Raw genomic sequence first — 22,077 nt, forward strand, 5'->3', positions numbered from 1 at the left:
GTGTTTTCTAATATTGATGTGTAAAGTATATTTTTTCACCTTCCGAGCAGCTCTTGGTGGGGTGGTCGCCGACTCTGTATCTTTGTCTCTGCTGAACAGAATCCATGCATTTCATTAAAGGCAGCTGTTAGAACTGATACAATAGTTGCTAATACTCCAGAGATGCTGCTGAAAAATGAATCAACTAAATGTTGCTAAATTGTAACAGTTCAGAGTCTGCACCTAAATTACTGAGCTGCCAGACTCAAACACCAGAGACAGGAAACATTCAACTTTATACTTAGATTTTGGAAAAACAGTAAAAAATAAAAAATGGTTTGCAAGGTGAACAACCTCTTTAATTAATGGTTTATTCATCTCTTTCTCAAGAGATAAAAAATAAGTTTCATGATTGGCTGCATGAACCAAAAATGTATTCTAGTTTTGCAGCATCAGGAGGAGACATTTGGCTGTGCTAAAGATAAGGGGCGATGACTATGAAAGATAATCACAAATGAGACATCTGTGCAAAAAAATGCAAAACATCAACTTTTAGATGAAAAGCCAATGTTTCCATTATAAAGAGGATAAAAGTGACCCTAATATTCAGAATGTGTAAAAGTACTGTTGCACAAGGGCTCTATGAAAGGGTGGTTCACCTTTAAGGTAAGTTTTATTATGTTATAGAATGGCCAATTCTAAGCAACTTTTCAATTGGTTTAGATTATTTTTTTATAGTTATTTGCCTTTTTTTCTCACACTTTGGAGCTTTGAAATGGGCGTTGGTGATTTCCTTCTAAAAACAAATGCTCTCTAAGGCTACAGATTTATTGTTACTTTTTATTACTGATCCTTCTATTCAGGGCAGGCCCTCTCCTATTCATATTCCAGTCTCTTATTCAAATCAATGCATTGTTGCTAGGGTAATTTGGACCCTAGTTACCAAATTGCTTAAGATGCAAGTCAAAGAGCTGCTGAATAAAAAGCTCAAAAACAACAAATAATAAAATATGAAAACCAATTGCAAACTGTCTCAGAATATCACTCTCTACATCATACTAAAAGTTATCTCAAAGCTGAACAACCCCTTGAAGGAATACACTGTATAACTTATTAGAATACACAAAATTCCATGAATATCTTGTAAATTATATCCTTATAAACGGTGAGTTCTGATGTCATCAGTTATAAACGGTGAGTTCTGATGTCATTTCTGTCACATGACTCACTGAAATGTGTGTATTATAATAAATAAAGTACCCCCAGTTGCAAAATATGAGGATATTAGAAGTTACCTCGGAGTTCCATGGCCTGTATAAAAACACTCGGCCTTCAGCCTCGTGCTTTTATATGGTTATGAAACTTCTCAATAGCTTATAATATCCTTATATTTTACAAACGGGGGTATTTTATTCACTATATTCACTTGATGATACTATAAAATGTCCTTACTCTTAGAGACTAAAGTAAAGTACAATAACACTAGGTTCCAAACTGTGGCTGTAGCCTTTTTCTGCGCTGACTGCACTAACTGCAATGACTGCACCCTCACACGAGTTCATTGGAGTCACAGAGAGCTGCTTCAAGCCTATCTGGAAGGATGATAATTCCGAGGAATGTTTAGTACAAGATAAAGCAGCTGTTTTCCATCTGCAGATTATCCCTGCCCCTCTTTTTTCTGCCAACACTAACTGGAAATGAAGTATCAGTTGCTTGAAACTTGTCTAGACTCCGCTGCTTCTGCTTCTGCTTCTGCTGCTTACACTGTGTCCCTAGCAACCCTGCCTGTTAGCTCCCTCTTTCTCTCAGTCCCGGAGAAGGGGAGGAGACACGAGGCTAAATTGCTTTTCTATTGGCCGCTCTGTGTTGTCGCTCCTCCCCTTCTTTCTCCCTGTGTGAGTCAATGATCAGAATCCCATGTGGGCAGGAGCCACAGATATCGCTTAGTTTTCTCACTGTGGGATTGCCCGGTGCTGCTTATCGGCTCTTAGGTGTGTGTGCCCTGGATTGAACGAGCATGCCGAGACTTTCACTTTGAGCCCTTCTCTCTTCCCTGCCAGCGATCCACATTTAGGTGCAAGGTGAGTCTTATATATATATATATATATACAGTTATGGCTAATAATAATGTGCATATTCCGGTGCCTTATTGCTATAGGACAGGGCTGGCCAACCTTTAACCCCCAGCACTTGTTGGGTAAATTCTCCCACTCGACTGACGGCTGTTGGAGTTCGCTTAAAGAATTGGTTGCACTACAGCTTCATGTGCACTGCTTGGGCAGCTCTGGCAGAGACTAGCGCACTGGAGGAGTGGTACTGAGTATCTCCTTATGGGTAGTTGTGCCCAGCTGCTTTAGGGAATGTTGGGGGAATCTATAAATGTGATGCTTATTGTGGTGTTACTACTTCTTATTGGCTGCCAGGAGCCACAGGGCACAAAGGTGGCAGTGAGCAGGAGCCACAGGGCACAAAGGTGGCAGTGAGCAGGAGCCAGAGGGCACAAAGGTGGCAGTGAGCAGGAGCCACAGGGCACAAAGGTGGCAGTGAGCAGGAGCCACAGGGCACAAAGGTGGCAGTGAGCAGGAGCCACAGGGCACAAAGGTGGCAGTGAGCAGGTGCTGGGCACTGGGAAAGCTGGTGAATAGAGAATGAGAATTGATATTCTTTTGCAATAAAGGAACCAATAATGGGCACTTCTCAGTCAGAATATACTGATGAAAGTATGCAATGCTGCCTAGCGGAAAGTTGTGTGAAAATTAGAACTCGCTTGGACTGTACTGAGTGGTTTAGGAAGGGGGAATCCAGATTAAGGGCACATATCGGATTATCATAAAACTGTCAGGTGCCAGACAGCCCCTCCTCTTCCCCCAGTTCCCTGCCCTGCACTCTTGGCACACACAGGGTTAACAGTCTCCATAGGAATATGACAAAATTGCATTATTCATCTAATTACAGCGATTTCCTTGCATTGAGTAGTGACTCCAGTGTTGGTGCCAAGGGTACAGAGAAAGGAAAGTCACAGGGGCTTCCCTGCCGAGTGGGTTGCTATTCAGTTTAGCTCTCCTGATAATAAACATGAATACATCCAGAGTTGGTGCTTTATAATTAATAGCAGTAGTATTATACTTGTTAATATTTCATTTGTAAGACAAATCAGTCAGTCCTGCTTTTAGAACTGCTGCTGGATAACTGCCTGTACATGTAAATGTTATTGTTAAATGTTATTACATTATATAGTGTTATTGTTAAATGTTATTAAAATATATATTGGTGCTAAGAACCTTTCCCTATGATGCAGGAATGAATTTGCGTAAAACAGGAAAGCAGACTGTGCATGGGGTTTGGGAGAGGGTAATCTGTTGGGTGATGCCCTGACACCTTTGGCTATCTTGCAAATTCAGGGACAGTATGCAAATATATTTTAGTTAGGCAATTAGGGCTTGCCAACTGTAAACATTTAATTTGCTTATTCATTATTTATCTAATCAAGGATCTGTATAGAGGGAATCTGAAATGTCTACAGTGTACTGTATAGAGTAGAAAGCATACAATGTACACAATTATAATATATATATATATATATATATATATATATATATATATATATATATATATATATATATATATATTTATTTCTTTATCTCTCTCTCTCTCTCTCTCTCTCTCTCTCTCTCTCTCTCTCTCTATCTATCTATCTATCTATATATATATATATATATATATATATATTTTATACATTTTAAATGGTATACCTATTCAGTACAATTAGCACTGTAGTGTAGGAGGAAGTCTAGCACAGATTTCCCATTTACATGTTAGCCTAGAGACTGGCACAAGGTGTTAAAAAAGCCTGCCATTTTTACACTTATTAACATTGTGGCTTGCTAAGCTTGTGGGACGCTCCGTCTCATTTAAATGGAAATTATAATAAAAAAAACGTGCCTTGTTAAATCTGTCATGAGGAGCATGACTGGTAGCTGAAATTTACTTGCTTTACACTTGCTTAAATAACAACTTAACAGATTTTTTTTAATCACTGTGAATTATAAATATCTGCATGGGTTTTTTTTTGATACTTGTAAATTATTTCTTTTTAGAGTGGTCCCTTTCTAGTCAGCGAGCCTGCTGCTGTGTCTGAGTGCTGTGCCCTAGGCATGCCATGCAAATTAGTGATGCCATCTCACGTAGGTTGCTAATTATGGGTGTGTTGGGCAGGCATGCACCTGACTCACACCTTGCAAGAAAGGGCATTTGAAAACAGTAAATGCAAATCAGGGCTGCCAAACCATAGCTGTCAGTGTGGAGAGCTAATAGGAAGAATGGGCTCACAGGTTAAAGGGGATGCAAACCCTAGTTGGTGCATCTGTAATGCTATCATTTGAGAGTAATGGTGGCAGTACCTGTCTCAGATGAGCTACTGACTTATTCACTGTAATATTCCATGGAGAAATTTCAGTGGATTCCCCTCATGTTAGCTGTGGTGCAGTGTGGTAGATGGTCCTGCAGTCGATCTGGTACCCACACATTACCCACACCTACAGGTTGCATGAAGAACTTTAAAATTCGGGTTGGTGGGTCTGTGGGTTTTTTCCAGCCTCCCACTTTTGATGATGTCACTCCCGGTTTGCAGCAACAACACTTCTTGGTTAATGGTGGTCACTGGGTCCTGGGTTGGGTTGCGGATAAGGCAGTTGCATCTCGAGTTGAGGAGCATGTGAAAAAGCAGGTTGTGGGTCTTGGTTGGTTGCGGCTTTGAAAAAAATGGACCTGCACAGCACTCTACTTAGCAGCATGTTGCCTTTTAATTATTTTTTTCCTTTACATGCATGTGTAATTTTGCAGAAATGCAATGCTTTTCCATGTATGAGATTATTGTTCACTCTGCAGAATTAAATACACTTAATTGGGCATTCCCCACAGGTATTTAATGACAATGCCACCCAAGATATGTTAAATTGCACCTGTAGTGTTGGCAGAATCTTCTTAGTGCCACTTGCAATTTGTGTTATAGAGATTGCCAGTACAATGTAGTTTGGAGTTTATGGGTTACAAAGTCTTATTGTCTCATTAAGCAATATGTTTCTCTCCTGCTTTTGTCAGCAACTCTACCCTGGGAGCCCACCCTTTATTTGAGAAACCATGGATCACTGGCTTTATTTGCTTTGCTAATTGAATTTGAATAATGGATTTTTGGATAGCAACTCCCATACCTGTACTGTACACAAATAATACCACCCTTAAAAATGTCATTGGGTTAAGAATATGATGTGATGCCTGATTTCTCACATTCAGAGTTAGTACCATTAGGCCACATAGAGGGGGGCTGGTCAACAAAGAAAGTGTATTTATGTACACTCTGCAGAGCAACTTTCAAAGCTATAGCTCTTCTGTCAAACCAGCTGCTGATAGTAAAGAAAAGGGGATCCTATGTAAGATGAAAAAGCCAGGGCCAGACTGGCCTGCCATAGACTTATAAAACATCTGCATAAAATATCAATATCTATATTTAATTGCTATGAAATTGGACACTGGATGTCAGATTCTCTGGAAGGACCTAGGAGGCCCATTCTGGCAATGAAAATGATAATTTGTGATTATAATAGAAACTTGAACACCTAGGTCAGCAAATGTTCATATGAATTATAACAAATATGCTAGCAAATTAAAAATGTACCTTCTCTCCTACAATCTGCAAAGACTATTTAAACCCCTGTTTGTGCTTAGCAAGGAATTCAACAGGACATGGCAGCCATTGCTGCAGTCATTGTGCAAAGATGATGTGGTGGCAAGATTGAGCAAGGCTAGGAAGGTTAAATAAATGTCAATATATCTGCGGAAAAAAATCCCAACCTTTAGATATCCTGGAATTAGTGTAAGTATATTTTAGAGTGACTAATCAGTTGGTTCTCTGCCCCTTGGAGTGAAGGCAGTGTGGTAACTAATGGCACCAAACAATCGTTGACTTTTCAAACCTTACAGTTAGAAGATCCCTATTTTTTTAACGTGTTTTTTTCTTAGAGTGACTTCCGCCAGAACTTACTTACAAAGGGCTAATGCGGTGTAAAATAACAGCAGAAAATCTGGCGTTTGCATGGTATAAAATAAAACACACCTTCATAAATTCGGCATTTATTTTATACAGCTTTTTATGCTTTTTTTTTTTTTTTTTGGTGAATTTCAATTTACACAGCATAATAAATAGGCCCCTTAGATTTATCAGTTGTCGAGTTGATGGAAAACGCCATCATGGGAAAGAAGTGAAAAAACACATGCAACATTTATTCCATTAGTGCGTTTTTAAATATTTTGGAGCACTTTTTTATTAGATCATTTTAAAAATTAGAATTATTATCTTAAAATGGACTCTATGGAAGATGGCCTTCCTGTAATTCAGAGCCTTTTAGATAACAGGTTTCCAGATAAACATTTGCACGCTTGTATTCAATACTGTAACAGTACAGCCAGTAAACAACAAATAAATAATATTCCTCTATAAGCCAGTTTATGTTTCAATCTCCTTCAATCCTCAAAGCTTTAATTGAGTAAAGCAATAAAATTAATGCAATTTAGTAGACCGCACATTAATTGAATAAAACTGTAGATGTAATGTAATCTAGAGAACAGCATAGTAAATTGCATGCATGAGAGAGGCCGTAAAACCTTTCAGCAGTGGGGGCTGTGTTATGAAAATGAACAATTCTGCATATTCTATACCAATGCATATGACCTAAAGTGCACTCGTGTTCTCTTTCTGCAGATGTTGTGTCACTAAGTGAAACTTGTTTCAAAACATAAAGGTTTTAAAAGTCACTCAGGACATGACAGTTGACATCAGTAAATAGTACAGGTATGGGATCTATTATCTGGAATGATTTGATCTGGCTCTCTTTTAGATTAGGGATCTTTCCCTAATTGTATTAATCATACCATCATTTTTAAAAATCATTTAAAAATGAAATTAATCCAATATCAATGGATTATGGCTTAATGCACTTAGTTACCATCAAATGCAAGGTGCTGTTTTCAGACAGAAAATAGCAACAGTCAAAACACCCCTTTTAGACCATTTCCCATGTAGCGAAAATGCTCTGCCTACGGCTGAACATTTTCGACGTTATGGACCTCTGCTCGGAAATCAGTCGATTTACCATGCAGTAATACATCTGTTTAGGGTTTTCTGAGCAAGGGTATTTTGACACCCATAACTGGTGTTATCACTAATGTTATAATGTTGTCTCTTGTGATTAATATGCTCTCTCACCCCACCTGTAACAATGTTCTTCTTCACCACAACTACTGTATACTGGTGTTCTTTCTAATGACATCAGAACCAATTTTATCTTTTTGTAAAAAAAGAGATGCTCTCTGACCAGAATGCACTGATGTTCTCCCATTTACTGAAACAGTACAGATGTTCTATCTTACACACTAAAGGGTTTAATGTTATGAGTAATGGGCCACTCAGGTTTGTTTGTTTTCACTTGACATTGAAAAGCAACGCCCTTTAGGTTTACTCTTGGTTATTTAGTTAATTAATATATAACCTAGCCAAGCTGAAAGTGTCCATGCTTCACCAGTCTTCATTTCCAAAGCAGGCGAGCTATAACAGCAAAAACAACAGCACAATCCAGTTCCAAACACCAATAACTAAACTGTGAAGCACTTAATTATTTTTAATTTGGAAGTTCAAACTCTGTCTACATATCAGCCACAACGCTAACGGCTGCAAAATTGCTGCTCTTAGCTGTTGGTTACCATTGGAAATCTTTAGTTGCAAATCCTTTACAACCTGGAGACATATCCCGTTGTTTTATTTTTTTGTTTTCAGTATCTAGTTACCCTTTTCTTTGTGTATGTGAATATAAAGCTTGTGGCATTTGCAGGTATCATATGCAGATTTAACTGCATAATATTTTTTGTCAGCAGAAACAAGTATTCTTTCCTTTTATCCTATTATTATGAAATGTCTATTAAAAAAATCAGAAGGATAAAAACATATTGATGTGAATATTTTTGAATAACTTAATAGCACAATTTACACCTTTATATTTTTTTTGCTGAAACATGCCCTTTGATAATGAAGCAATTTTAACAGTTTTGCACTTTGAATTCTCTTCTTTTCTAAGCTACTGATCATCGAGATGTGACAATATTTAGCAAGTGAAAACAATATCAACAGAAATGGTGACCCCCCCCCCAAAAGCGAACACTTCCATTAAAACTGATTAGACTTGATATGAAGCCTAATGTTTGGTTTTTTGTTAGAATGTGTGGTTGTAGGATATAGTAGTTGCCATTTATTAAGAAGCCCAGTGTAACATATTTACACTAATCTCTGGTTAAAAGTACAGGTATGGGATCTATTATTTGGAAACCCATTACCCAGAACATTTTAAAGTATAGGCATTCCTTCAATTGTAAGCAAGCAGTTCTTACATTCTTAACATGGTTTACTTTTCAGTAATCATAAAATAGTACCTTTGTACTCAATGGTAACTAAGATAGCATAAGTTTTTTTCTTCATAAAATTAAGGTATGGTGAACCAAATTATGGAAATATCACTAATCCAGAATTCCCCATATCCCAAGCATTCAAGATAATAGATCCCATACTAATATGTAGTGCCTCTGTTGTGCCATGTACTGGTAGAGTTTTACTTATAGGAACTCCAAATACTGGCAGTCTGTGACTGCTGTTTCATGGGTACTCAATCATAACTGACCTTCTTCCTCTTACAGTGCCCATTTAAAGGGGACCCGTCACCCAAAAAAAATATTCAAAATCCTATTTTATTAGATTAGTCAAGGAAAATGAACTTTAACTACACTATATAAATTATTTGAATCTTGTTTCCTTCAGTCTGGGATTTCATAATTATAGCAAGCAGGCAGCAGCCATTTTGTGGACACTGTTATTAAGGCAAGCCTTGCATCATCTCAGAATCTTGTTTGTGCACCAGAATGGGGGCCCTGATGTCCATTCCCATGCCCTGACCACACAGTTATATGGTGAAGAGAACTGGGGGAATGTGTGGAGAGCAGTGACATCTAGGAAGTGCTGAATTGAAAGTGAAAGTAATTGTCTGCCCCGCCTCTATGCCACGGGCATAGAGGCGGGGCAGACAATATTTGATTGACAGTGGAGATTTTTAAATGAGCTTACAACAGCTATGAATGCTTAAATAAAAAATAGAAATTGGATTTCATGTTTAATTTGAAAAGGACTTTTATTATACAGATTTTTGTGTCTGGGTGACAGGTCCACTTTAATTAATAATCCATGGTTAGGGTTGCCACCTGGCTGGTATTTTACCGGCCTGGCCGGTAAAAATGATGGTTGATCCCAATGTTATTAATAGGGAAAAAAGATAAATATATAGGAAGGCCGGTATTTTTTTCCAGAAAGGGTGGCAGCCCTATCCATGGTAGGCAGGGATAACACTGGTATAGCATAGACCTGTATTTATTAATATTGCCTGAGAAACCCCTCCTATGACATATATCTCTTACTGGGATAATTATTCAGACCATGGGATTTATCTGCTTGAATTGTTGTTCTTGTGCAGAGCTAATACTTGACTAAGGATTCTGGGAGTGGAATCTTAAAACAGATGAAGGGAACTATGGCTATAGCTTCAGACTCATATTTCTGCATTTGAAATTGCCTGTTTGATTGAGTTTATGGTGCCCAATGTCTAGTTTAGATTTACTACTGTACTGCCTTTGTGTACAAAGTAAATATACGTATCGGCAGGAAATACCACATCATGGTGACCCTCTAAACTATGCGCTGGGGGCATGCATGCACAAGTTTTGACACAAGCACAGAGCAGTGGTTGGGTCCAAGACTATATTAAATGATGTGTGTGCAAACAATTTCTTTGCACCTACAAAAAATCATCTTACAGATCACAGCCTGCAAAAAAATAAAAGATTAGAATGTCCAAGACGACCTGTTCATGAGTGAGGACCTTTAGGTTAAGAACTTCTGATAGAGAGAAGTGCTGAATTAGGTGAATATTGTGAGGTACAATTCTGCAAAAATTTAAACATCTTTATTATAAACATCCTTTTTTATGTTCTTTGTCAAAGGCTTGTTGTGCCTTGACCCTCCTGCTTCAGTGCCCTTAGTAACGGAGGTATTTCAGTCCTGAAAGCATCATTAACATGAGTCTGGTCTGAACTGGCAGCAAGCTCAGAAGTGCAGTGTATCCTTTTGTCAAAATATATTTGCTCACCTGTCTAAACTGGGTTTGTAATGTAAAATGACTTAGTGAGTTTCACGTATACTTCATAAATCCAGAGGCAAGTTATCTGACCTTTCCTGCAACTCAGCGTTATTAGCAAAATAAGTAAGAGATGGATTAAGATGAGCATACATTCCCAGGACCAGAGCTACCTTATTATCAGTTTGTTTCCAATGAAGCCAGCAACATCTCTGACGACCCATATGGCCAGAGGCTTTTACTTTGTAAAACTAAGCAATCCCACTGCCATTTATTATGACAGTCTGGCCACTGGGTATTATCTCTTTGAAGCATAAAAGTACAGAAGAAGCAGTAGGACATCACCACAAAAAACAGATGAAGCTACCATTCAACAGAAGGCTAGTGGGCTTGAACTTGTAGATAATCACAGTCTAATTTTATAGTTCAGAATTTCTATATTCATTCTGAGCAGTTTCAGTGAGATGCTGAAACACAATTAACTGTATTCTTATGTTGTTTCATGAGATGAGTGTTTAGAGCATGGAGAGGTGGGAATTTAGCTCCCCATTTGCACAGCCATGCAACATGCATCTACCTTACTGTACTTGCTAATGAGCCATTATGCCTGGTGTCCAGGTTTAAAGGGATAAGGTGGCAACCTTGACATATCTTGAATAGTTTTCTATGCTTCTTTGGAGAACTTTGCCTTCATAAAGTATACACTATACATTTTTAGTGCGTGTGTAACATTTCAATGATTAGAATTCAGATGGCTCAAAGTTTTCGGGATATTGCAACAGTTCCAGGAGCCAATCCCCAACTGACTCACTTGATGTTAATGTTTAACTAATCTAAGTATGTTTCACTGGAATGCTAAGAGGAGATTACTTCCACAGTAAAATGGTTCATGCCTATTTTCATTTACTTAGTGACACATTACCTGGTCTCTGTGAGCTTCAACACTGAAAATATGTACTGCAAACTGACTGTGAGGGTTCTTCTAAGCTTCAAAATATTGGCAGTTGTAGTTTTTGGTCTTTCTACTGCCTCCTATAGATCCAACTGGAGGTGATTGCAAAAAAGAAAAACTTACACTCGCACACCCTGGCCGTCCAAACTCAAACGACTCCCAGGTGCTCGATGTTAGAGGGATTGGGAAACCTCAAAAACAGCGTAGACACAGAACACACCGGCACAACATGGGTAATTCTAGCAGGTATAACCTTGCTCGTTTATTGCGGATGCAACGTTTCGGGGCATGCTTGAGTAAGGGGTCATGCCCCGAAACGTTGCATCCGCAATAAACGAGCAAGGTTATACCTGCTAGAATTACCCATGTTGTGCCGGTGTGTTCTGTGTCCAACTGGAGGTGAGGCATAAGTCTGTACCCAAAGGAGCTTACAGTTGCCTTTTGCAATGCAGTTTCGTTATAGTTATAGTGTTCCATTGCAGCATGGTATTGCATTTTGTGGTGTTTATATAAATGGCCTGCGGGTGTCACTGTGCACAGGACTTGTACTGTGCATACACAAGACTTTCTGTACAGCTTGAGAGTGTTAAGAGTTTAAGCTTACTGTTGTGTAATGCCTGCATGACTCTGCTAATAAAGCACTGTTATACTCTACTCATCCTCGGCTACCCAAAACATAACACATTTCATGTGTAAACTGTTCCAACTCTGCATTGCAGGTCTCTATTTTTGCATTTAGCATTTCTATTGCTCCAATGGGTAAAAATATATGGAAGATTTAAAGGAGAAACCAAACTATTTTGCCAAATACATCTGGGAAGATCAGAGTCAGCATTGATACTGTATAAGGAGCATGTCATCACTGGTGCCTTAACATAACACTCAATACATGTTCCACTAAGCAGGCAACAGAGGTCGAGCAACGAGGAAGGGTCTAATGCCAACCAGTGCTACAAAAGAAAATACAATTTGTCACAAACTGATTGAAGATAGCAGTATCTAGCAAACATCAAAGTAGATATAGGAAAGTAAAACATACCAAAGGTTCAGTGAGCAGAGACAGTAACCTTGTACCTATTCTTAAAAAAAGAAAACCTGGCAGAACATGGTGGCACAATTCTTCCTCTGCTCCCAGGTCATTGACCTTCAACATCCAGATAGCATTTTCAGTTGCAGTTTGGAAATAGGCTTCAAAATAACAAAAAAAAAAGTATCAAAGGTTGTTTAGAATATTTATGTCTTGTCTGTGTTTTGGCGGGTTCCCCCCACACTCCAAAAACATACAGGCAGGTTAGCTCTTGATAAAAGTGATCTTTTTTTAATGAATTTAATAAGGCTCCCAGTCTGCATTTGTTATTGTCGCATCATCATTTTCATATAATCTGGCCCTCGAGCATGCGATGAAAGAATCATCCTAATAAATGTAAAAGTTTAACAGCACTCCCTTTAATTATCAGGGATTTATATGAATTAGGTATCATCTCTGTATAGCGTAGCAGCATAGGTTGGTGCTATCTAAACAAAGAATAATAATATTAAAAAAATGTTAGCTTAGTTAACAATACAAAGAATTCCCTTTTTATTTTACAAAAAATAAGCAGATCAGACAAAAATGAAGGATACTATGGGAACTAGCAAAATTGTATTTGGAGCTTTCAGTATAACAAGTTTCAGAATAAGAGATCCCAATGTTTAATTTCTATATAGTAAAGTCAAGTAATTGCCATTGTTTTTTCAATTAATGATAACATCTTTGAAGGTAGATTATATCTGGAGGTGGCAATCTGTCCACAAGTGATTTGATTTATTAAACACATGACAATTCCCTAGTTACAGTATATTAATCACGTCCATGCTCTTTCCAAAGATGTGTGGAGGCCAGCCCAGATTTACGAGCTACATTCTTTGGACGCAATACCTTACAAATCCTGCTGGTTTCTGCATTCCTGGGACGCAATAACATTGTCCTTTCCTGAATGAGAACAGAATTGTCCAACAAGTGCACAGCAGGGAGGCACATCTTCAGTGTGGAACTTGGCTTGGCTCAGCATCTTTCTTTCAAGCAGGACAATGATGATAAAGCTCTTTACTGTACACGGCTACGACATTCTCTGCAGGCACAAAGTGGTAATGTGCAATTTTCCAGCCAGCTGGTCACCATCAGCACTCAGCATGGTTTGCGCTATGGTAGTTTGGGCACTGAAAATGAGAGGTTCAGATCAGTAAAAGGATTCTGACAGGCATATGATGTATATTCTTTCCCATTGCATTGAAAACACTAATTGATTCTTACTATAAAGCCTTCTAATCCTTCTGTCCCAAGGACCTAAATGCCACAATAGCTAATAATAACAATGATAATCTCCTATAACATCTAAAGTCCTTATTACAGAGAAACCTCATACAGTGATTGTAAAGGAGAACGAATAACATTGTATTTGACATTGTAGCCATACTGAGGAGCTCCAGAAAATGCCCAATGCCTCTGTGATGGAAGAGGTCTGTAATACAGCAATTTAATACTGTAATTTACTATAAACACTCAGCTCTTACGTTTTTATAAATTGTTGTCAAACATTAACAACATAAAAAAGTGAAGATGTGATTACTGCTAATACTGAATCCCCCACACTCCTTTTGGCTGAATATAAAAGATTTGTTGAATAGAGGTTCATGTGTATCCTCTGCATTCCTTCTGGTTTCAAGGGATCCCTTTCATAAACACCTTCAGATGCCCTTGCTGATAGGTTATCCATTACATGTTTTTCATGTTATAGCACAGAGAGCAGTCTCATGATTTTTTTTCTTTCTATTTTCTTTTTTTGTTTGTTTCAAAATGAATCTGATTTATTTTCACCAGTATCGCTCAGTAAGCCAGAACATTGACTAGCTAGACTGTTAAAATGTTATACAGGTATGGGACCAAATTACAAAAAGATTACAGATCTTTTTGTAATTTGGATCTCCATACATTAAATCTACTAGAAAATCATGTAAACATGAAATAAACACCCAATAGGCTGGTTTTGCTTCCAATAAGGATTATTTATATATTAGTATGGATCAAGTACAAGGTACTGTTTTATTATTACAGAGAAAAATTATTTTTTTTAAAAAAAAAATTGCATTATTTGGATAAAATGGAGTCTATGGGAGACGGCCTTTCCCTAATTTGGAGATTTCTGGATAACGGGTTTCCGTATAACGAATCCCATACCTGTACATTTGTTAATGAGTTTCTCAGCAGAAGCTTAAGCCCTTACTGGGCATACTCTTAGGGGTTTATTTACTAAACTCCAAATGCAAAAATCACAAACATTTTTATTTTTCGGAATTTATTTAACCCCGAGGATGGAAAAGTCCGAATATGAAAATCCGGCATCTCAGACCTGTCGAGGTTGCATATAAGTCAATGGGAGAAGTCCCTATGATTTTTTGATGTGCGCTGGGTTTTGGGCAATAACCCGAAGTTTGCAGAGTTTTCTGGTGAAAATTATGAAAAAAATTTGAAAATCAGATTTTTTCCCGCAAAGCAAATTTTGCTTTATAATTTATAATGAGATAAATTCGTACTTTGATAAATAACCCCCTTAGTGCTTTACTAAAATCTGTTACAGAGCAACTGTTACTAATAATTCCTATCTGAACAAAAGTGGGCAACTTTTGTTACAAAGTTTATATGATAGGGAGGGTATTTCTAAATGTTAGAAAAACAGTACATTTCAGGTATACTGTTTGTAAAAATCACCTGCCCCTTAAATGCCAGTGTTAATGATTATTGTGAGAGCATTGCAGCCTGTAGCGTGCAACTATTTAAACTACTAGCTACTTTGTTTTTACTTTACTGATGGTTATTCTGTATAGCTACCTCTATTTCAGATTTTTTTGTATTACCCTTCTGATTAAACATACTAGTTCTAGCCTACCTTCTCCTCTGTAAAATGCTTCCAGCATGAACTCTGTTGACTCCCTAGATTTATTTAAAAATTATCTTATCTCCTCTGTCCCTTCTCTTGACTCTGGAATGCTTGTTATCTTTGCTGACAGGTTAAGGTTGGGGTCAGGTGGGCAACCTATTTTGCCATTCACCAGAGAGCTGCTGGCATTTAATTGAAACAGCAGAACTTCTTGGTCTGCTAGTTCAGCATTAATAGAATACATGCACCAGACTACAAAATACTGCAATGCAGAACAACTGCATGGTTCTTCTTTTCCATCTCTATCTTAGGTATACTATTTATGCAGCAGCAGCAATGCACAAAAGAGGTAATTTATAAAAGCAAGTGCACAAATGCATTTTACATTACTTGCACTTTCTATCAAACCCCAGTTAAAAATGCCTTGGTGAATTAGGTGCAACTTACAGTGTACATGAATACAAGGGAGCCTTCTTCATTTGCATGTTGTACACTTAAAGCATATTTATTAAAAAGCGTGATCCCAGTTTTCCCAAGATTAGCAAAAATAACTGCAAGAAGCTACTCCACCTGCCGTGATACAGTTGAAGTTGATAATAAGTATATTGCAACATTGAAGCAATCAGTGAGGCAATACCAATTTGTTAGGCATTCCCCATTGCTTATAATTGCTTACCTCCTTTCTAGTGCCTTCACTGCTAAAAAATATAAGCACACAGCCCAGGTGCGGAGCAAAGATCCTGAAACAAGAAAGAAGGTGACTCACTAGAATAAACATCAAGAAACACTTGCGTCTCTGCCATATCTGCAGTCTGTACCTTTCACCAGAGTGCAGCACCAGCAGGAGCAAGGTAGCCCTGTCCTTAACACCTGTCATAGGGTGTCTATGTGCAAAGTGAACTTGTGTTTGTGAATGAGGAAATAAATATTTCTCCTCTGCAGCTCATAACAAGAGGCCTAATGACATGGCACATCAGAAAATACCTGTGGTAGTTTTAATGGCACTTCTTTCATTGGAGTGCAGTTTATACTATAGTGTGCACTAACACCAGGTGTAGAAAGCTGCTAGTATAATTCTAAAACATATATTATTTTCGGTATGCCCCAAGTGAAATCATATTTCTTATGTAGAATGTGTGCAGTCAGGGTTGGATGAGTCACTGCCACTACTTAGCTCATGAATACATCTGGCTTATTTTATGTGGCATTGCCTGTCTTCCTTACAACAAAGGTCTATGTTGCATTCTGAATTCTGTACCTTAGCCCTTCCAGCAGCTAAAGCCAGAATAAAACAGAGGCAGAACAATACGGCTCCTTAAAGTATGTATAATATATTATTTCATCAGCTCATAATATCAGCATAAATGTTTCTCCTTCAGCAGTTTTTTCTTTGTCTTGCTCTTGGTGCCATATTAATGTCAACTTCATCTTGCTTTGAAGCTCAGTAATTCTGCAGATATGTCCTTCTCATCAATTTTGCCTTAGGTCTATGACCTGTACTGTACATTTTGGAGTCGGCTCACATCACATAATAGACGACATTTATTAAAATTCATTTTATGCAGTTGAGCTCCTTGTGACCGCATAGATGAAAACAGCAGGGGATTTTCTCTTGCAGATGTGTTTTTGTGCTTTCTTGTCTGAGACATTGTGGCTACCAGCTTGAAATGTCATGTTGAATATTATTCTACTATAAAGAGTGTTTGACATTGTATTTATTTTATTCTGCTTCAAGCCCTGTTTCCATTGCTTATAATCCTAGGGGTGTATTGTAGCGCTGCATGTTGCCTTTGCTAAACCATGACACATAGTCATGACTGAGTCCTGTTTTAAAGATTCAGATCTTTAAAGGTCATAAAAAAGATGAATAGCAGGCAAGCCAAGTCATAAGAGCTCACAGTCTAGGTGATATGGAATATAAACACTTCCATTTCCAGCTGTAGACAGTAAAGAAACCTGTTCAGAACACAAGGGAAGGGTGCCTAAAGGTGGTATAGTAGCTTTATGCAATATAAATAGCAGTGAACGGTTAGTACAGGTATGTGATATATTATCCATCTCCCATAGACTCCATTTTAATAAAATAATTAAACATTTTATAGCATATTTCCTTTTTCTTTGTAATAATAAAGGAGTACCTTGAACTTTTACGAAGATCCAAATTATTGAAAGATCCCTTATCTGGAAAATCCCAGGCTCTGAAAATTCTGGAAACAGGTCCCATACCTGTAGTTGGTGGGATTTGTGAAGAGTGGAATGGCAACAGAAATATAAACTTGAGTACAGTTGTGTATGGTTATTCAGGGAAAAAGGAGGAGAAGAAGTATATATCATATGTAGTTACAGGGCAGATCTTCCTGAAAGGTGGGATTTTCAGTGAACTTTTAAAACTGGGAAAGTTGTACATACGTCTCATGGGTGTGAAGTAGGGAATTCTAGAACTTTTTTTATAGGATGCGAAATGTCCTGTAGACATAAAGGAAACATTTTGAGGAAATCAAGTAAGAAACTGTATGCAGTTGGGGGAGGATTACATTAATAATAAAGTAGTAATCCAAGAGGAAAAAGCATCTAAGTGCCAATCTTGGTTGTTTTGTATTACCTGTTTACCTGCACTACAAAGATGATGCTGTTTGTGAATTCCTTGCCATTTGCAAATAGTATATGTATCTATAGATACATAGGCGCAGATTTTCTTAAAGGGTGATATGGACGTCGCTAGCGAAAATTCTCCATAAATCCATCCACAGGGACATTGGCAATTTCCTAACATGCATGGAGGACAATTCACTAGCGAAAGAGACCGTCGATATCGCAGTTTCACGTCCTTTTGGCAGGTGCATTATCGCGAACAATCATTACTCCGCAAATTTCACTGAACGTTACCTCTTTCATGATAAGCTGAAGCTATATCCTGCTCAATCTTGTCTCAGTGACATAATATCCTGTATGCCGTAAAGCCATAAAAAAAATGTAAAACGGCGTTTTTTCATATTTTAAAGCAGGATTGTCTTTAAAAGTTAAACTATTAAAAAAAAATATTTTAAACTTTTTTTTACCATTTGAGGGGCATGCCACATTTGTTTTAGGGTGGACTCATGTCTAGGGCATTAGAGATTCTCTTTTGCCTTTATTTTGCTTCCTTGAACATTCTTAATAATAAGTGGCCACTTCAAGCATTTTCACTATCTCTAATAAGGTCATATATGCGAAGTGGCGTGAAGTGTGGCAACACCTTCACAGGTGAATTTGCCCCATATTGTTTGTGTAATACATAACATTTTCGAGCTTGTCTCTAAAGCTACACCACTAGAAGAAGGTTCAGAAAGAAAATTGGACCCTGCAGCATTTCACCATACAAGTCACATTGTCTGATGAGTCTAATAAGCTTTTACTCACTATCAAGTCATAATCAGCCAATCACTTGGCGCCTGCATGGGGAGTCTTTGTTCTAGCTGCTGGCCTCAAGCTGTCTCATCCACTTGTTTTGATGACAGCAGTAATGCCACTTATTGTTTATTTTTAAAAAATAAAGTATGCAAAATGCATTTAAAGCATAAGCCCTAATATGAATTTTTTATTATTTGCACGTTGTGTCTAAATACAACTAAAACATCCTCTAGAGTTATCTTGTGTTTTGTTTTTCTTTCAGCTAAGGTGTTACTAGTCAGTTATTTGGAGCCATAATTTGCATGCAGCAGGTGATGGTATAAATCCTTTGTTATTATAGGGGCCCTTTACCAAATAGTGGAGTGGAACCTTTTCACATTGCAGATAAAGATGTTCTCCTCAGTTGACTATATAAGCAATAATTAGTGATAAATCAACCAAGAAAGATTTTAACATTTGTTTGCCGCAAAAGACAATGGCACAGCATTTTAATAATACAGTGGCTGTTAAAATGTAAAACATCTAAAATATTTTGATTTGTGGTTCCTGCTGATTTGTATATGAATAACAGTGTACAATGTTTGCTTCTTTTGTTCTTGATTCCACTTTTGTCGCAAAGCAATTGCAAAGTCAGACAGCAGCATTTAATACAATGCAGAGTGTATAAATGTGAATGAGTGTCTTTGGATGATTAATCACTATCCCTCTTCTCATATTATTAAAGATGTTAATTGTCTGTCACTGTATTAAAGCAGCCCAGCATTTGAATAAGAGCAAATAGAACTGTATGATTTTATTTCTCCAGTGAAACAAAACATGTCAGACGTATGAATGATGGGTTTGATTTAATATTGATACAAGCACATTTTATACACAATACCCACAAATTTTGCCTACCGACAGAATGAGGAATATATAAAACATTATCTGTAAATAACCTATAAAATATAAATTCCTTTATTGATGTCGCCTTGCATCACTTGACCTTTGTAAGAGCAGCACTCATCTTGCAGACTCATGCCTTTGTTTCATCATTAAAATTCCCTGGTAAATAATACTTTATATATTTTACAAAGGGGGTATCCTTCATATAATAGCACTAATTATAATTATAATTAACCCCTTTGCAAAAACATGCCATTCATTAAAGGTTCTTGCTTCAAAAGCTGCTCTTTTAACTTGTGTATATCGTAGTTGTGTTTGGAGCACAACGCACCTATTGATACAGGTAAACCCCAGAGCTACTGCCAACTCCCATTCATATATTAGCCCTATAGTGTTCATCACTGCGTATCTTGACAGCGCTATATAAATAAATGATGATCATTCAGTAAATTATCCCTGGTTTCACATATATTAATAGATCTAATTGATTTTTGATCCAGAATATAGATATGTGTATATTTTTTATGGCACAACTTGTGCACACAGTGCAGTACAGTAGAACAATACATTAATATAACAAACAGGAACAATACAACAGCAGTAGAAATGGGTGGTGTGGATGGTGGTGAGACCAGGCGGTGGCTCTGAGAGGAACGGAGGAGGCAGCCAGGAGAGTATTGAGACAAGAATAGATGCAGTTAGGTGCATAGGAATGGAGGACTTTGAAATTCATGAGAAGTTATTCTTTCTTTCTTTTATTATGATTAATATTTGTATAGCTCCATCATTCTCCGCAGCACTTTACAGGTTAAAGAGATGCAAATACAAGACCAAACAATTTACATATAAAGACAAACCCCTTGCATATCATCAGCATGCAGATATTTAAAGCCAACTGAGATCTTCCAAAGACAGGCTATATAAGGAGAATAACAACAGATCAAGTATAGAATCTTGTGGCGCCCCACATTACATGGTACTGGTGATAAGGTTCTATTAGAATATGATATAAAAAGCATCTTAATCTTTCTATGCGTGTTTTTCACAAATTCACTGCAGGCTATTCTGGATGCAAATGATCAGACTGCATTGTATTATCAGCTTGCAGGATCCTTAGTGTTTACCTGCCTTACTAAAAATGCAGAATACTCCCCATTTACACACAGCTAGTCAGTGTGAAACAGAAGAACCACAGAGGTTACTAGTTAGAAGCAGATCCCATCTTAACCACAGGACAAGTACCAAGACTGATGGTAAGACATTTTGTACAGCTCCTTTTCAGTATGAGGGCATGGTTTCTTCACATAATGTGGAAAACCATGGCTGAAGGCTACTTAAAGCAGTAGGATTAATTTGCCATTAACATGAATTGATGTACCTTGGTTAATGTCAAGATGTCTGTTTCATAATTACAGAGATAAAGAGAACATTACATCTGTGGTAAAAGTCCATATTTTGGAGCTTTCTGCATAATGAATTTCTAGATAATAAACCTGATGCCTGTACCTCCTTCTCAGTATTAGGACAAGTACTAAGGATACTGGTGAAAAATACCACCATAATGGCTACTGGTAGCTTCTACCTTTATTTCAGATACCAGAAAAATAGAATGTATCTCTGTCTATTTTTTCTGCAAATGAGTTGAAGTTGGGCTTGGAAATACAGTGCCTGTAGTTTCTTCTTCTATGTTCCTGATGTGCTGAAATCCAGCTGCCTCTGCTCAAGATTCTTCAGTCATAGGGAGAAATGGTGTGTCCTTTTCATGTCCTTGTGCCCTTTACCCTCTCTGTGCTTTGTCTTAATCCTCCTCTACCCAAATTGTTGGTTAGCATGAAAGGTATAGACGGAAAAAGTATCCTGATTTACTGAGACTGGGAGACACCTGTTAGAAATAGATCAGTTTCACAATGAAATGGATCCAGTACCACATTTAGTAGGGTCCTGGGAAATTGTTGCTGCAAAAATAGTTATTTTAACAAATAAATATGTATGTTTTTTAAATGCATATGTTTACTAAACTGTTTAATATAGACTTTTTGTCTGGGGTTGGACTCCATGTACAGTAAAATTTTGAAAAACTGCTATTAATAAAATCACCAGTGCCAGCTTTACAAACCTAACAAACAATACAGGTATTGGACCTGTTATCCAGAATGATTGGGATCTGATCTATCTGGGTGTTCTGGATAATGATCATTTAGTAATTTGGATCTTCATACTAGAACTAGAAAATCATGTAAACATTAAATAAAACCAATAGGCTGGTTCTCCTTCAATAACGATTAATTATATCTAAGTTTGGATCAAGTACAAGGTACTGTTCTCTTATTACAGAGAAAAGGGTAATATTTATTTAAAATCTGGATTATTTGGATAAAATGGAGTCTATGGGAGATGGCCTTTCAGTAATTCATAGCTTTCTAGATAATGGGCTTGTTTTAATAAAAATATATTTTTAGGTATATGTATAAAACTAAATTAATTAATATGACAAAACTCTGTTTTTTAATACTAATGTAATAAGGCACCAAATAGCTTAGACTGTTTAAAATAGGCGGTAAGTTCCTGGCAGCCAGCTCATTATTCTCCTTGTTTTCAGACCAACTAAACAGTCTGCTTAGGATAATACAATATTTTTACTCTGTCCACTATCAGTGTCATTGTGTAATTGCATTGGTGCATTTTATAGTAATATTTTTATTTTAATATTAATTCATAGTAACTTTTA

General features: G+C 37.3%; 1 protein-coding gene across 2 annotated transcripts in view; it reads left to right on the forward strand.

The window, feature by feature from the left end:
* The first annotated feature begins 1,889 nt into the window (after nucleotides 1-1,889).
* The window catches only part of met.L (MET proto-oncogene, receptor tyrosine kinase L homeolog), an 84,870-nt gene continuing 64,682 nt past the window's right edge, over nucleotides 1,890-22,077 (forward strand). The window contains exon 1 of one of the 2 annotated variants that reach the window (XM_041584854.1): nucleotides 1,890-2,060. Coding sequence is in view for 1 of the 2 variants with exons in the window: in XM_041584853.1 (XP_041440787.1) it covers nucleotides 20,600-20,602 (3 nt within the window). In the remaining variant the exon portion in view is untranslated. Of the gene's footprint in view, nucleotides 2,061-20,035; nucleotides 20,603-22,077 lie in introns of those variants that run through there. The other variant, XM_041584853.1, reaches the window with a different exon arrangement.

This window comes from Xenopus laevis, chromosome 3L (genome assembly GCF_017654675.1).
Source record: "Xenopus laevis strain J_2021 chromosome 3L, Xenopus_laevis_v10.1, whole genome shotgun sequence".
In the NCBI taxonomy this organism is placed as follows: domain Eukaryota; kingdom Metazoa; phylum Chordata; class Amphibia; order Anura; family Pipidae; genus Xenopus; species Xenopus laevis.